This window comes from Ictalurus punctatus, chromosome 5 (assembly GCF_001660625.3).
Source record: "Ictalurus punctatus breed USDA103 chromosome 5, Coco_2.0, whole genome shotgun sequence".
Taxonomy (NCBI): domain Eukaryota; kingdom Metazoa; phylum Chordata; class Actinopteri; order Siluriformes; family Ictaluridae; genus Ictalurus; species Ictalurus punctatus.
In genome coordinates this window covers 9484818-9502209 of record NC_030420.2, presented here as the reverse complement: position 1 = coordinate 9502209, position 17392 = coordinate 9484818, and the positions used below count along the sequence as shown (strand labels likewise).

At 37.4% G+C, this 17392-nt stretch overlaps 1 protein-coding gene across 3 annotated transcripts in view; it reads right to left on the bottom strand.

Annotated features, from left to right (window-relative positions):
* The window catches only part of cfap74 (cilia and flagella associated protein 74), a 69270-nt gene that overhangs the window by 14045 nt on the left and 37833 nt on the right, over window positions 1-17392 (bottom strand). For all 3 annotated transcript variants that reach the window (XR_001812607.3, XM_017467177.3, XM_017467179.3), the window contains exons 22-28: window positions 12558-12686; window positions 6738-6825; window positions 5004-5177; window positions 1734-1867; window positions 860-1136; window positions 691-786; window positions 406-560 (exon numbers count right to left, since the gene is read on the bottom strand). Coding sequence is in view for 2 of the 3 variants with exons in the window: in XM_017467177.3 (XP_017322666.1) it covers window positions 406-560; window positions 691-786; window positions 860-1136; window positions 1734-1867; window positions 5004-5177; window positions 6738-6825; window positions 12558-12686 (1053 nt within the window). In the remaining variant the exon portion in view is untranslated. The remainder of the gene's footprint in view (window positions 1-405; window positions 561-690; window positions 787-859; window positions 1137-1733; window positions 1868-5003; window positions 5178-6737; window positions 6826-12557; window positions 12687-17392) is intronic.

Below are 17392 nucleotides of genomic sequence, written 5' to 3'. Positions count from 1 at the left end.
TTCCAGCATGACAATGCCCCTATGCATAAAGCAAAGTCTATAAAGATATGGTTTACCAAGTTTGGAGTGGAAGAACTCAAGTGGCCTGCACAGAGGTCTGACCTCAACACCACTGAACAATTTTGGGATGAACTGCAACACTGGCTGCCTCCTCGCCCCAACATCAGCGCCTGACCTCACTAACACTCTCTTGTGGCTGAATGAGCACAAATCCTCACAGCCATGCTTCAAAATCTAGTGGAAAGCCTTCCTAGAAGAGCATAAGTTATAATAGCAGTAAAGGTGGGGAGTAAATCTTCAAATGTTCAAAAATCACATATGGGTGTGATGGTCAGGTGTCCACAGAGCTTTAGCCATATAGTGTATGTCTTATGTGTTATGTGTACACTTAAGAGGAACACTGACTCCTTCTGTATGTCCTCTGGGTTCAAGGCCTGCAAAGGACTTTCACTTTTGGGTGTCAGAGACACTTCTCTGGTCTTCTCCTTCAGCTTGCTTGAGTTATGATTTAGGGGAGGCTTCTTCCCTTTCTTTGGTTCCTCCTGTATCTCATTTTTGTTCTGAAAGCATGGGAAAAGAAAAAACATAAACGCTATTGCTGTCTAGATTAGAATAAAGACAGATATAAATAAAACAGATCCCGTGAGCTGTCCAGGCTCAGTTGTCCTCATCATAAACTTTCCTAAATACCTGTAAGTCGTCTTTCTGCGGCAGCAGCTGAACAGCCTCTGCCTTGATGACATCATCAGACAGCAATGGGTTGAACGTAACTTGGACCAGACACCTCTGTGGACAAAAAAGTAGCACTAATGTTCTAAAGTTAAACACTTGACAGAAGATTAAACAGAAAGATCAGTACCTGTCCAGGCAGCACACGTCCTGAAGTGGGTGTCACTGTAATTTCAGAATTTTCTGGAGGAGTGAATGTGAAGAATCTGGCACCCACAGGAGAGACGGGGCCCTTGCCAATGCGTGGCATGGGGCGTGTAAAATCATTGAGGCTAGTGTGGGAGTTCAGCACATACAGCACTGCTGTGGACCGATCTCCTACTGCTGTGGCTCCAAACTGCACCAGTGAATTAGAGAGCTCCAGCACCGGGCGCACACCAATCGCACGGCACGGTAATTGAAAGACTCTAAATGGAAAATTGAAGAGACTTTTATGGTACAAAATAGATTAAAACACTTGACTGTCATAATCAGAAATCTAAATAATATGCTAAGGTAAAAATAGGGATAAAAATCTAAGTTAGTGTAACTAATATGAAGAAACATAAAAGGTGCATGGGGTGAGATTTATTTACAGTATTTATGTTTAAACAACAAAAAATAAAAGCCAAGGTTAAAGATTTGTCAGGGTATATGGTATAATGTCATTCCTCATTAAATTGTTATATTATATTTTGTTTTTGATGCTATAGTTATGCAAAAATACACGACAAGGCTCAAAGATGAACAAATTAACAGTATTATCAGTAATGACTCTGAGAGGAAAAAATAGAGGGACGTGGCAGAATACTGGAAACATACATTGCTTTGAACATGGCATCTGAATAAGACTGGGGTGTTTTCCTAACCGATATACACCTTTATTTATATGCAATCAGTCTACCATACTGCATTGCTTCCACATTTATTTTGATAAATAAAAAAACTGGATGCAATGGTGACTCACATTTTGTACTGACTAATATTAAACATCTGAAAGGAGAAATGTTTATGACCTGACATACCTGTTAATTCCTGACTTGCAGGTGAGTTGAAAGTTGTATTCGCCTGCTTTTGAAGCATTGAAGATCAGATCAATTTCCAGTGTCTGTAGTGGGAGCAGTGTCCCAAAACCGTCATTAGGCTGGACATCAATGAACTACATAAAAGAAAACAGCGGATCAAAAATGGTAAATGGTCTGCACTTATATAGGGCCTTCTAACCTTAGCGGTTCTACAAAGCGCTTTATACTGTTTCTTATTCACACACACACACCAATGCAAGGCTCTAGCCTGCTATCGGGAGCAACTTGAGGTTCAGTTTCTTGCGCAAAGACACTTCAGCATGTGGAGGCATGTGGGTCGGGGATTGAACCGCTAATCCTACAATTGGTGGACAATCCGCTCTACCACGTGAGCCACAGCTGCCCCAAGATTCAAAAAATTCTCAAAGAATCAGAGACTCTTGTAGACCTTGTGGATGTCCATGAATTCATTATTCACAGTCTTTCAGTTTGTTATTGGTTTGAATCTAGACTTTAAGGTGAAGTAACCTGATTCACATGACATGTGGTGACATTAATAGTGTAGTTTCACAAAACTGCATTGTAAGAAATGTTGCAGGAATTTTAAGGCTACACTTGAGGTCAGGAAAACACTACTTGGCAGTGCATTTGTGTGAAGAGATTTACCATTCTACCCCAGTCCTATAAACCTTTCCTGAAGCGGCCAATTTAGTGGCAGATGGATTCTTCCCCTAAGTGACCTCCTCTACGCAGGGTGTCGGTACACTGGTCACAGTGGAAATTTTATGCTGAAGTGGTCAGTTTCTAAAAAAACTCATGGGCACGTGCCATATTACTGACATTTACTATGTGTTCTGGCCTTTTTTTGGTGAAGGTATTAGAGAAGGGCTGGATTCAAAGGCTACTTGGCATACATTTTGTGTTGCTGTGATGAATCATGTTTTCATTGCGTCCCAGTTTCTACAAAATATGTCATCAGAGCACCATGCAGCTTGTAGCATGTTTAGATGCCTACCTGAAGAGACATTTCACAAGATGCCTCACATGCCATGCTCTACACAGCAATCTCATACAGTACACAAACTACATGCATAGTCATGGAAGAAAGAAAGTACACCCTCCCTCAATTCGATGTTTTTAATTGTCAGGGCCTTAATAACTAATATGTGGTTCTTACCAACTTCTATAAACAAACAAATAATATCAGGTGACAGATTTTAATATGTAGTCACCCCCCCCCCCCCCAAAAAAAAAGAAAAGAAAACCAAAAAACACAAAACAAACAAAAACCATATAACCCTATAATTATGACCCTGTAAGTCAGTAACATGTAGAACTACCTTTAGCAACTATGACTTTGTTATTTTGTCATTTTCTATAGGAGTTTATCAGTCTCTCACATCGTTTTGGAGAAATTCTGGCCCACTCTTCTTTACAACATTGCTTCAGTTCATTGATGTTTCGTTCATGCAGAGCATTGTAACATCTAAGCAGTGTATATTCCTGTATGCTAAATAGCTGTGCTTTAATTTTACTTTAATCTTTACACTTAATATGTATATGCTATGAATAACATGTTTGTAAAAATTATGCAGAGAAATGTTTAAAACCCTCCCAATTGTATTGTTCTGGTATCATTGTGAAAACATTAATAACTCCATGTTATCTAGGATACATTGTACAATTAGGATACAGGATACAGCACTATTATCACATGTAGCACATTGCAAATATCACCATTTCACCAATATACTGTAATAAGTCAAATAAGGCCATATTCAGAGTCAACAACTTAAGTTCAAAAGTTACATAGTATTTATGTCGTGAAGTTTCTATGTATTCAGAATTGATTTTCTAGATTATTAAAATAATCTCTGAGGTCACCAGATTTGTTCAAAAAATACATCAGGGCATAGAAAATGTATATCGAAGAGCAAGTTCATGTTTTTCTTTACTGTAACATGATAATATGTAATATGATATAACAAAGAGACTATGTAAAAAAAATAAACAAATGAAAAAAAAAATTATTAAGATGATATACTGTATGAATAAAAAGATTGAAATAAACATTTAACAGGAGTCTAATAGAGTGGCAATATAGTATAATTATCACATTAATGACTGCAAGCTTTATTTGGAAGCTTATAAAATAGCACTTGATCCAGTGCATCCTATAATTTTTCACAATGAAGCACAATGAAGTGAATTTTTAAATCACACTTTTAATTAAATTTTTTATTTGTTGAATTAAGAATGAGGGATGTTCTTTTTGCCCAGAAAGATTTGTTTTGCCCACCGTTTAAAGGATAAGCTGACCAAACACTCACATGCTACAATTACAGCTCACGAAGTATGTGTAGTTACTAATTTTATCCATAAACTTTGAAAAATCTGTCCTTGAGGTTGAGAGCAGTGTCTCCAATTAAGATGCTGTCACCTCCGATCTCATCCTTGTGAATATAAACCCACACTGTAGTTGTTACAATTAATTAATAAGTAGTTTCAGATTTATTAAGACTGAAGTTTTAACTTTTAACCAAACATTAAAAGGGAACTCATTAAAGAAAAAGGCATGCATGGGTTTTTTGGCTGTATTAACTCCTCTCTTAACTGGCTTTGGATATGTTTTTATGGAAACTAAAAACATTTCTATAAATTGAGCTGTGTAAGAGCATCTGCCAAATACTGCCCCACCCTGCTGCCTGAGAAGCACATACATCTGAGGTCGGAATAACGATATACTCAATTTCAGTATTAAATCCTCACTATGTGTTCCAAACTTAGTGTTACAGTAAATAGTGGAACATTTCCATTACACTATGGTACAAATATTTTACATAATATAAGCATGAAGAAAATTATTATTCTTTTGGAAAATGTCATCATTGATTCCATTCAATTCATTAACAGATCATATAATACATAAACATGTGGCAACTGAAACTAGGTAATGACTTGTTTCCTCAGAAAGTGCTTTCACTGGGGAGTGTGATTTCGTAGAGCCAGAAATAGAGACAGTGTAAAACACTTCATATCAGTGATGCCTTCAGGCTGGTCTATCACTGAAAATGAGTGTAGCCCTATTTCTGATGTGCTCTAATAAAACAGCAGAACAGCTGATGCACATTAGAACCAGTACTCATAATCATCATAATTATCATAATTATCTGTTGTTGTTTTTTTTTTTTTTTTTTTCACTTGTAGTTACTAAATCTCTGTAAATATATATAAACATACTGGGATATATGATTAGTACTCTGTACTCACCTTGGGAATGCCCACAAAACCAAAGTTCTGTGGCAATAAAGAGAGATTGGTGAGATGCACAGTGGTCTGAACAGACTCGAAAACGGTGCAGTGTCCAAACTCCACCTCGGTGTGGTCAAACTTCAAATCAGAGGTGGTCACAACCGCGTGCACAGTGAAGGGAACAGGCTTTACCTATTGGAAAGTAGCCTAATTAGCCTTATTATTTCATGAGTTGCCCTGTTAGAGAGCTCATTATAAAAGTAAAATTAGGAGATGAGTAAGCCAGAGGATGAAATGAGCCATAGAAGCACATGCTAATGGCAGATGTTTACTGGCAAAAAGATGTCCATATATATATATATATATATATATATATATATATATATATATATATATATATATATATATATATATATATATATATAATTCTCAGAAATGTACAGCTGAAAAAATGGTTACATGGTTACATTACAGTTTTTAAATAAAACAATAACATTTCAGTGGCTTTTATCATAGCGCTACTTCGGAAATCTTGTTTACAGACTGCCATTTATTTATAGACTGGAAGAAAAGGAGGGAGACAAGGTGAGAGCAAGAGTGAGAAGCTGTGTGCATTTGCATGTGTGTTATGTGTTGCCGCTTCAATACACTTGTGAGCACTTGTGTGCATTTATAGATGTTACCTTGAGTCAGAAGGACAAGAATGTAGGAATTGTGACAAACAGATGGGTGACAATTTAAAAGTCAAACCGGCAAGTCACTCCAAATCAAAACAACAATAAGTTATTCTGACTGATCACCTTCATCCTATGATGGAACATTTCTATCCTCATGGGCATGGTCCCTTTCAGGATGACTTCGCCCATGTCCACAGGGCTGGAGGGTTCACTGAATCACTTGATGAGTATGAAAATGATGTAATCATATGCTATGGCTTTTACAGCCACCATATTTCCACTTAATTGAACACCAATGGAATTTTGAACTGATGTGGTAGGCAGAGCTCTGTACCATCATCAAAACACCAACAGAGGGAATATATAATTGTCCTAAAAATGATAGGATAGTGCCAAATGTCCTGAGAATCAGCTGGTAGTTTGGCTCACAAAGAGTTGAAGCTCCTAATAAGGTCCTAATAGAAGGTCCTCACAAAAACCAACGTATGTATGTGTGTGTGTGTGTGTGTGTGTGTGTGTGAGAGAGAGAGAGAGAGAGAGAGACAGACAGACAGACAGACAGACAGACAGAATATGTGTATGTGTATCTGTGTGTATGGGTTTTGAGGATTTGCCATGGGCAATGTTTTGGTCAGGAACACAGGTTTGAGCTCAGCATGAGTCCTGGCCTGGAAGCTGAATCTGAGTGGGTGATAGGACAAGCGGATGATGTTAGATCCTGTTCGCCAAGGATGACTCCATCCTTGTGGAGGGGGGCTTTTTTTGGAAAGGGAAATTTAACCAGAATCCAGGTCAGGGGATTATGGAAGTTAGTCCTGTATTCATACTGATTCCGCTGTATTACTCAGTACGCAGTTATAAAATTTGCAATGCTATAAAATACAATGTACAAAACACACATACAGTATAGCCTCTTATCAAAGCAATACAATGGGGTAAACTCTCTTCCCTCTCATTGAGGGAAGGCCAACATCTTGAGAGAGAGAGAGAGAGAGAGAGAGAGAGAGAGAGAGAGAGAGAGAGAGAGAGAGAAATAAAGGCAGCCATGATCTATTTTTGACTTATTTGCACCTACCTGATCAGCCACCTGTATATTCAGAGGTACCTCCAGGACTCCCGTGTCCTGGTCAAAGAAGGACTTGGCGTCCTCTGGCAGGCTACATCTATCAAAAAGACATGAAGGACAAGTCAAAAATAAACACAGGATTTGTGTAAATGTCCTGCTGATATGACCAGAATTAAAGTTAGACTTCCTTTGTCACTAGTGTTGCTCTTTAAACTTGATGTCTGTACATTGTTTTTTTTTTTGTTGTTGTTGTTCTTTTTTCCCTTCATTTTTATCCACAGCACATTCACTAAAATTCACTAAAATTCTACTGACTGTAATAGAGTTTCTACTTTCAGTTTTGATAAAAAGGAGCTGAACATCAGGCATGTTGGAATATTAACTAATATTATAACATGGACATGATGATCTGTAGGAGATTAAAACTGAGAGGGAGGGAGAGAACAAGGGAGCAAGAGCGAGAGAGACAGCTAGGAAGAGAGAGATTTTAAGAGACAGGAATATATTGAGAGCGGGAGAGAGAAATAAATAGAGCGAAACAAGAGTTGCATTAGTAGTTCCACGTAGTCCAAGGGCTCTACCATGTGAGAGCATGGTAACCATGGTGATTGTGGGTGTAAAGCACACTGGAGTGGGATTTAGAGAGGGACATGCAGTCAAATGTCAGATTATGTAATACAATAAGCTCTGCTCAGTAATAATATGCCTAAATTAAACACCATGTAGAGTATAAAAGCTACTAAAGGTCAAACACAGGTTCAAATGCTTGATAAGAAATATTTTCATGAAAAATAGTCAGGTTTAACATATGAGCAGTGGGCAAAATTACACAGTATAGTTAAAATAGATGCAAGTCTCAAAATTGTGCAAACACATTGTATTGCTGTATGCAGTACCATTCTTCACCTTTCAAGGTGTAAATGCTTCATATAAACAGGAAATTACTGTTTGTCTCTCTGTTGAGTTGCATTAAATAATTGGCTAGCTTTTCCTTTGGAACATTTTTTTGCACGTTGCTGAATTGCTGATTTTAAATGCTGTGAATGCCCCTTTAATTATGCAAGACCTCCTAATATAATGAGTAGGGATATGAGTTTCGCAAAGTCCAAATTCATGCAGGGTTATAAAACTCAGCTTTTTTCTCGCACGTGATCCAGCATTTAACAGAACAGTATAATCCAAACACCCAAGCAATAAAGCCCGGTGTAATTTTGCACATTAAGCCAACGCGTTAAGCAGAAACTATAAGGCTCTGCCGTTTGTACTTGTGAATCTCTTCACAAATAGATCTGCATGATTTGCTCTCAAAACATTCTCCTCCAATGGCTTAGCTATATTTAGTTAAAATATTTTTTAATTGAAATTTCTTAAAAGGAGAAAAAAAAAAACCCTGAACTCTACAGCTGGGTAATGAAGTGGATATTAAACCTTCTGTACCTCAATAATGCATCCTACAGGGGGTAAAATAAAAATAAAGCAAATCCAATAAAAGGATTATGAACAATGGTGTGTGGTTTGTAATGCTAAATTGCAAGGTTGATTTAACGTGACAACTACATTTAGGCATTCCCAGTCTAGTATCTATGCACCATTTACCCCAGCCATGCTACCATGTGAGAGCTCTACACTGGTGTTATCAATCCCACACTAGCACTGATTTATTTAAGGAATCGCTTGTTCTCGGTTAATGGAGTCTCGGTGGGAGCGTCAATCCTGAATTAGCTTGGCGTGGTGCTGCGGAAAAGCCTTGCAGGGCGTCACATGGCCCATCTGTCGGAAAAAAACAGGCCTGTAGCACAATTTTGGCTTCTGATATGAAAGCACCCCACGCTTCCATCCAAATGATCAGTATAATTCCATTTCCATTATTGCATTATTCAAGAAAAATAATAAAAAAAAAAAACAACTACTGCCTAATCCCAGCCCATCAAACTATCTTAAAGACAAATTCTCCTGAAGATAGATCTGTTGTTAAAATGGCAGATTTTTGTGATGAAACCAAGATAAATCATGTTAGAACCTTTTCTACCTTTATTGTGAACTTACAGTAAGTAAGTACAGTAAGATTGTGGGGAAACAATAACCTGGTTAAATAAGTGTGCACACCCCTAAACTAATAAGTTGAAGCACCTTTAGATTTTATCACAGCAATCAATCTTTTTGGGTAAGAGTCAATCAGTTTGGCACATCTTGACTTTTGCCATTCTTCCTTGCAAAAGCATTCTACCTCTGTCAAATTGATTGCTCTCTTCAGGTCAGCCTACAGATTTTCAATTGAATTTAGATCTGGACTCTGGCTGGGCCATTCCAAAACCTTGATCTTGCTTTGGTGAAGCCATTCCTTCGTTGATTTGGAGCTGTGCTTCAGATCGTGGTCACGCTTAAGTGTGAAATTCCTCTTTATCTTAAGTGTTTTAGCAGAAGTCTTATGGTTTTGTGCCAAAATTGATTGGTATTTGGAGCTTTTCATTATTCCCTCCACCCTGATTAAGCTGCAGTACCAGCTGAAGAAAAACAGCCCCATGGTATGATGCTGTCACCACCACGCTTCCCCGTGGGGATAGTGTTCTTCTGGTGATGTGTTGTGTGTTTTTTTGTGTGTGCCAAACATATATTGGTATTATGGACAAAAAGTTCAACTTTGATCTCATCAGACCACAACACATTATTCCACATGGGTTTTCCTCTTTATCTGAAGTGTTTTAACAGAATTTAAAGCGCCCCTATTCATGCTATATAAAAGTGTCTAATTTTGTTTTAGAGGTCTCATACAATAGGTTTACATGCATCCAAAGTCAAAAAATACTTTATAGTACTTTATAAAATAAAATAATTTACATTGCAGCATCACTCGCTCATGGACCCGTTCACTCTGTCGTGATTGTTCAGATTCTGGTTGTTTTTTTAATTGTTTAAAATCGCTCAAATTAAATTGTTTTTAATGTTTGCAATTTCACATAGAGGGTGGAAAAAAGTTCATGTGAGACATGATTTATCTTGGTTTAATCTTTTTCATCTCAAAACCTATTTTTGATCATTTTCAGGAATTATCTACGAGACACATCTCAAATGAAATTAAATGAAATACATTTCTTTGTCTTTAAATTACAGTCCATCCATGACCTCACTAGTCTGAAATATTCATAGAGCAGTCCTTTAATGATCATTAATATTACAGTTGGTTTGCTACGAGCCTTCTCAACAAAAGTAGAAGCATTTTGCGCATCAATACAAGTACACCTCTTCTATACTATATGCTGATTCATTATTTAATACTATGTAACTATGAAACATAACAGTTGACTGCAGCTACAATATATTGACCAGTTTTCTTAGTGTTGTCTTGAGGAAGGAGCTGTGCACACCTACGTTTGGCGAGTTGAGTGAGCAGTTGGAGGATCACTGAAAGCAAACTTTACTAAGAGATTATGGAGAGTTTTGTGTTTGGGGAACAAATGAGTACTGCTTTACAGTAGAAATGACTGTTTACTCATCACTTTGAATTAGTGTTATTGTTCAGGCTAACCTGAAACCTGTCCCAGTAGTAATATGTGGTTTGGTTTACATCTATACAGTCCAGCTAATGGAATGGAACATGGCTCTAATCAGGTGAAATAAATCTGTGAAAAAAAGTGAGAGTGATCTGGTTTTATTTAATAGAAATGAAGTCATAAGGTACAAACACTGACTCTGCCACTAACCCTAACCTTAACCTACATAACTTTGTCATACAAATTGAGTCATGTAAATTGTTATGAATTCATTAGAACCCTTTATAATGCATTTTGCTATGCACTTAGACCATGCAGTAGATTATATTTTTCATGTGTGTATGGGTTTTACTATGTTTACAGCAGACAGACAAATAGCACAATGAAATCGGTCCTATGTGCATTTTCTGCAGGATGCCAGATAATGGTGAATCACCTGAATAGAAAACCCTGCTTAACTCGTGAACTGCAGCTTGTGAACAAAGCCAGAGTTTATTCATCAACTACGCTTTCATACAAACCAAAATGAAATAAAAAAAATTGCATAACAGTTTACAATGACTACGTTTACAGGGACAGCAGTAATCTAATTATTGACCTTACTCTGAGTAAGTCAATATTATGATTAAGGTGTTAACATGAGTCGCTTTTAGAATATTCTTTTCATGTTTCTGTTTGACATGTTATAGAACATAAAGCGATTAACGGCACACGTCATTACGTCCCCACGCCACGCCGTCCGAAGTCCCTCCAGAATTTCCCATATCGACATATTATTCGTCTTCGTTGTGGAACCATATACAATTTAGGGTGTTTAATTTTTAATTTTACGAAAGTTTCAAGTGCAGGTAATTATTTGACATGCTGTACGTGCGAATAGATGACTGCTTGAAGCTGTGGGTTGCATCCGAGTCCGCATACTTACCTACTATATAGTAGCCGAAATACATGTATAGTAGGTAAGTATGCGTTTTCGAATGTAGCCATACTCTCTGGTTTGCCGTAAAACGGTTGAGCACTGCCGTGTGTGTACGTGTCCTGTCGCAAAATGTGGTGAAAACTCACACGATGTTAATAGTGTGATTAAGGTGTTTACATGTCTGTAATACACGTCGATAATGCGACTAAAACAGGAATACTCCACATGTCTTAATTCGATTTGTGTTTACTTTGAGTATGACTTTAGTCGGATTAAAGTAATAAAAAATTGCTGTTTACATGCTAGTTTCATAATCAGAGTATTGTCTTAATCGGGTTAATATTGGATTATTGTTGTCCATGTAAACGTACTTACTGTTTTACAAATGATTGGTCTCTTACATGTGGTAAGAAAGTACTGGTCACAATGAAAATGAGAAAACTGTGGTGAGTTAGTCAAATGAAATCTCACAACTGGGCTTTGAGCATGGGGGAAGAGGCATAAGTGAAGAGCAGCATGGATGGATAGGTAGATTGGACAGAAAGAGAGGACAGGCAGCAGTAATGCTGTTCTAATCCCTGATTATAATGCCTCTGATTCAGTAAAGCTAAAGCTGACATGTGAACAAATGTGCTATTAAGATTTGTTGTGAAAAGCCATGCCACCGGACACCAAATCTTGTTTAGCTACCAATATGCCTCAACAATGAATCCAAAAAGAATGGACTTCATCATACCTGGATATTGATAAGTGACAAATTAAAGGAAGAAACGGTGGCTCTGTTATACTCTGGGGGAATTTTGCTGGCGTGGTTTGTGTCCACTTGCCCCCTTAAATGGTAGAGTCATTACAAATGAAAACAAGGTTATTCTGACTGATTAATTTTACGCTATGTTGAAACATTTTTATTCTGATGGGAGTGGTCTCTCTCAGGATGACAACTCCTCCATCCACAGGGCACAAGGACTCACTGAATGCTTTGATGAGTATAAAAATGATGGCATGGTCCTGTTGACTTCAAACTCACCAAATCTCAACCCAACTGAACATCAATGGGAGATTTTGAACTGATGTGTTAGACAGCATTCTCCACTATCATCATGAAAACACCAGTTAAGGGAAGAATAATGTTCATCCCTCTAATATAGTTCTAGGGAGTTCTCCTGTAGCATCTATGCTAAGGTGAACTGGAGCTGTTTTAGCAGCTTGTGATAGACCAAGAGATATTATGTTGCTTTTTTCCCTTTAATGTTTCAGCTCTTCTGACCCACCTTCAAGATCTTCTTTCCACTAAGAGTATCAGACAGTGGGCAGTTCATTACAATTCAAACCCCCCAAATTGATAATACACCTATTTCATGATTTATACGTCCAGCGGAGAAAAATATTCTGTTTCAAAAAGCTTAGTTTTGTGGTTACCTGGGCAGGAATTTGAGCTGCGCATGAAAGCTGGACTTTGCCTGGACATAGCCAGTTTTAGGCAGGATGTCCATGTGGTTCTTCAGCTCCTTACACACCTGGAATGTCAATTTGAGTGCTGTGCTGGCTCTGAAACACACATACATATACAGTAAAGCCCAGGCAGCATGTTACTATAATGAAGTATCCATAGAGCAGTCCTTTAATGATCATTAATATTACAGATGGTTTGCTACTAGCTTTCTCAACAAAAGTAGAAGCATTTTGCGCATCAAGCATCAAGTACACCTCTTTTATACTATATGCTGATTTATTATTTAATACTATGTGACTAGGAAACATACAACAAAAAAACAAACAGTTGACTGCAGCTATAGGATTTGACAAGTTCTCTTTTAGTATTGTCTTGAGGAAGGAGCTGTGCACACCCATGTGAGCTGAGAGAGCAGTTGGAGGATCTCTGAAAACAAACTTTACCAAGCAATTATGGAGAGTTTTGTGTTTGGGGAACAAATGAATACTGCTCTACAGTGGAAATGACTCTTTTACTCATCACTTTGAATTAGTGTTGTGTGTTTTGATTTACATCTGTATAGTCCAGCTAATGGAATGGAATATGGCCCTAATGTCGTGAAAAAAATCTACGAGGAAAAAAGTGAGGTTGATCTGGTTTGACTTTATAGAAGTTAAGTCATAAGGTATGAACACAAACTCTGCCACTAACTCTAACCTTAACTGGCATAACCTTTCAACTTTCAGGTTCTTCGGCTACTTATACAGTTCGAATGTTAATCTGAGTGCTGTGCTGGCTCTGAAACAACACAAACATATACAGTAAAGCCCAGGCATCAAGTTATCCTAAGCTGCACAATGAGTCTTCCATAGTCCGTTTTCTCTGAGCATACTTCAATTAAGCTGCTTTCACTGAACACCATTCGGTACCTCTCTTTATTTGACAATGTCCTGCAACTGTGCTCTTTGTTTCTGTTTGGAAGCAGTAACACATACTTGTACACAGTACCCTTGACTTGTACAGTAAAGAAACAAACACCTTTTAGCAGCAAAGTGAGCATGAGTAATACAGTATAAATACACCAAACAAGGGCACACGCGATCCACCTGGATAGACATTAATAGCCTCACATAATGTACAGTGTTCTCTTTTCTCGCCATTTATGAGCTGACCTAAATGTTATGAGGAATCCACTTTGCCGTAAAGAGTTTCCAGCTTGAGGGATATAAATGTTGCTCTATCACAGAAATATTCTCCACCGAATTATGACTACGCACACCTACTACTGCGATGACACCATGTCAAGTGCTTATATTTCTGTATGACTCACTGTCAATGGATGTTTGGTTATTTCTAAGCTTATGTAAATGGTTGTGATTTTACTCCAGTACAAAAGGTCTAAATAAGTACAGTATAGAGACTCCTGCACTACTAGCAGGACTTTTGCCACCAACAAATATAGCTTGGTAACTTTGTAAATAGAAAAAGCAACTGGCTCAGTTTGTTGTTGTATACATATATAAGCACTAATAAATATTCAAATAGCATATTTGCTATGTGTGTTATGAATATGTATGTAAGTACTTGTACAGTGTCCTTCAAACCTCAGCAATTTCTCTCAAGGGAAGAAGAGATGGGATATTTTAATGAGGAGCCAGAAATTCCCTGACATTGCACTATGCTGTCAGCACTTAATTTTCAAGCCTTCAGTAAAGTGACCTACATAGTAGAAAACTCAACAGATGTGCTTGTGCCACAGGCAAGGGCAGTGGCAGTCCATGGATATAAATGGAAAACTTAAATAGTACGCTATGCCCTAGTCACAGAGCTACTTCTGAGAGACTTCAGTCACTATAGTAACTAAGATAGCTTAAGTGCTTAGTGCCAAATGCAATTTCTTTCTATGATTTCACATTAGTCTTTTTTTATATCACCAAACTGTAACAAACGCCATGTCCCAGCATGGCGCATCTATAGCTTATCCCTCAGAGGCATGCACCCTGTGCTTTGTCTTGCTGCAGTTCTAATACTGCATTTGACCAAAGCTTATAACTTGCAATTTCTGACTTCTGACTAAAAAAAGGCAAAGAAAATGCCAACTTGGATTTCCTACTCAGAAAGACGGGAAGGTGTCCTCAACTCAGAGTTCAGCATATGACGTCATGTCAGCATGAATGCTCACACTATCAATGCAAAATAAAACATCACTTCACTACTTTAAATGAGTTTATAGCAGTATTTAATTTCAATCAATCAACATAGACACATTAGTTAAATCTATAACACAGACCATACAGTTCACTGTTTTGGGAAATTAAAATACATCATAAACTCATGATCACAGATGTTAGCTGTTTTGTTGCTACAAAACACACATTTTAATGGAAATGTCCATGTTCTTTGTAGCTTGAATGCACCAAGCCTGAAAATGACTTAACTCGGAAGTGGGAACTCCACTTTAAGTCAATGCAGCATAACACTTGCAGCCTGTTCCCAGCTAATTACAGACTTTTACATAAGATTACAGAGTTATAAACACACCATCTTTGCACAGTGTTGCACCTTTCATGTGCTCTTGCTCATGAAAGTCATTATTTTTTCTATTTATTCTATTGTTCTCTTTGTTCACTGTTTTATTAAACACTGTACGTCATTGTTTCCACTCTTGAGCCAAAGTATATTTTGTGTCACTAAAATAATCACATTTCATTTATTATTCTGTTCCAAGACAAAAAGGGCACCTTGATTTAAATTTGTCTGTGACATGAATGTAGGTCTGGGGGAAGGAGTAAGAGAGCCCGTTGTACAGGATGAATTGAACAAAAATTATTAAATTAAAATGGACTTGATGAAAATGCATACAAAGTAAAAATTGAGCTGATCAAAATGCAACAAAAAAAAAAACAACAACCACCAAGTAGCCATTTGATTTGATATATTAAAGGATGGTTTAATTACAACAGAGTAGATTTGATCAAATATCAGCCATGTTCCTTATTTACAAGCACTTTCTGTCTTCAGATTGCAATCAAATGATTAGGAGACAAGTACAGCTCTCCTTTTTTTAACTAAAGATAAAATCATAAATTAACAGTTTTGCTTTTTATCAGTGGTTGCTACTCTTGCACAAGAGCAGGACTTTCTGCTGTAATACATGTATATTTAGAAACATGTATATTTATATCATGGCTGGGAGACCTATATATTTTCTGTTTGCATCCATACACTAGAAAAACTCATCCTCTCCTCTGTGGTCAGTGTGTTAGATTACTTTTAATAAAAAAATAAAATCAGAGGAATTTTTTTTATTTATTTGAGACGGATAATTGATTATCTGGATAAATTATATGTACAAACATTACATGAACCACTGCAGCTTTAATGAATTTTAATGAACAGGGAAAAATAAACATCTTCACAAAAATGTTGAAATAGTTCAAGTTAAAGTGCAATTGCAGTCAACCATAAAAATAAATAAATAAATAAATAAATAAATAAATAAATAAATAGATAGATAGATAGATAGATAGATAAATAAATAAATAAATAGTGATTTAAGATATGTTTACTTGATATTGTCAGTTCCAGGAGTCCAGCTGACAGGTGAGTTAGAAAGAACTGAGAGTGTGTGGGTGAGCGAGAGAGAGAGAGAGCTGAGAGAGAGAGCTGAGAGTGGTATCAGACCCTAATCAGCAAAGAATGTGGCTGCAGCTCAATGCATAAAAACACACAGATACAGATAAAGAAATTCAGTTAATGTTCACATCAAAAACATCTCAAAAAGCACAATACGCTGAACCTTGAGGTGGATGGGCTACAACAGCAGAAGATAACATCAGGTTCCACTCCTTTCAGCAAAGATCAGGAATCTGTTTTCTCACTGAAACTGGACAGTTAAAGTTGAAGTTTTTCTCAGAATGCACAACATCTTGAACCTTGAGGAGAATGGGTTGCAACAGCAGAAGACCACATCGGGTTCCGCTGATGACAGTCAAGAACAGTAATGTGCATAGGCTCACTGTCTTCTTCAACAGTTCCATTTTGGTGAACCTTCGGCCACTGAAGCAACAACACATTTCCACCTGAACTAATGCTCACCATTTTGTGTAAAGTCTAGAAACTATTGTGAGTGAAAATCACAGGAGAACTGCAGTTTCTGAAGAAAAGATTTAAACCAGCCCATCTGACACCAACAGCCATGCCACAGTTCACTAAGTCATTAAGATCACATTCATATTTTTGTTTGATATTAACATAAACTGAAGCTCTTGACCTGTATCTGCATGAATGTATGCAATGTACTACTGTCACATAAATGGCTGATTGGATAACTGCATAAATGAGCAGGTGTACAAAGTGCTCCTATTAAAGTGAATAACTGACAGGTGTTTCTTGTTACCCGGGTGTGTCCTGTTAGATTGATTGTTTAAACAATAAGTAGTTTTGAACGTATACTCTTGGTTTTAGCCTTCAGTTTCACCTGTGAAGACTGCATTTGCTGTTAAAAATGATAAGCCAACATGCAGATCAGAGAGCTATCTATGGGAGAAAAGCAAGCCATTTTGAAGCTGAGAAAAGAGGGAAAATTATTCAGAGGCATTGAACAAACATTGAGCATAGTCAATACAAACATTTGGAATGTCCTGAAAAAGAAAGAAACCACTGGTGTACTGAGCAACAAACACCAAATGGGTCGGCCAAGGAACAACAACAGATGATGACAGAAACATTGTGAGAGCTGTAGAGAAAAACCCAAAAACAGCAGTCAGTGACATCACCAACAACCTCCACAGGGCAGGGGTGAAGGTATCACAATCCACCG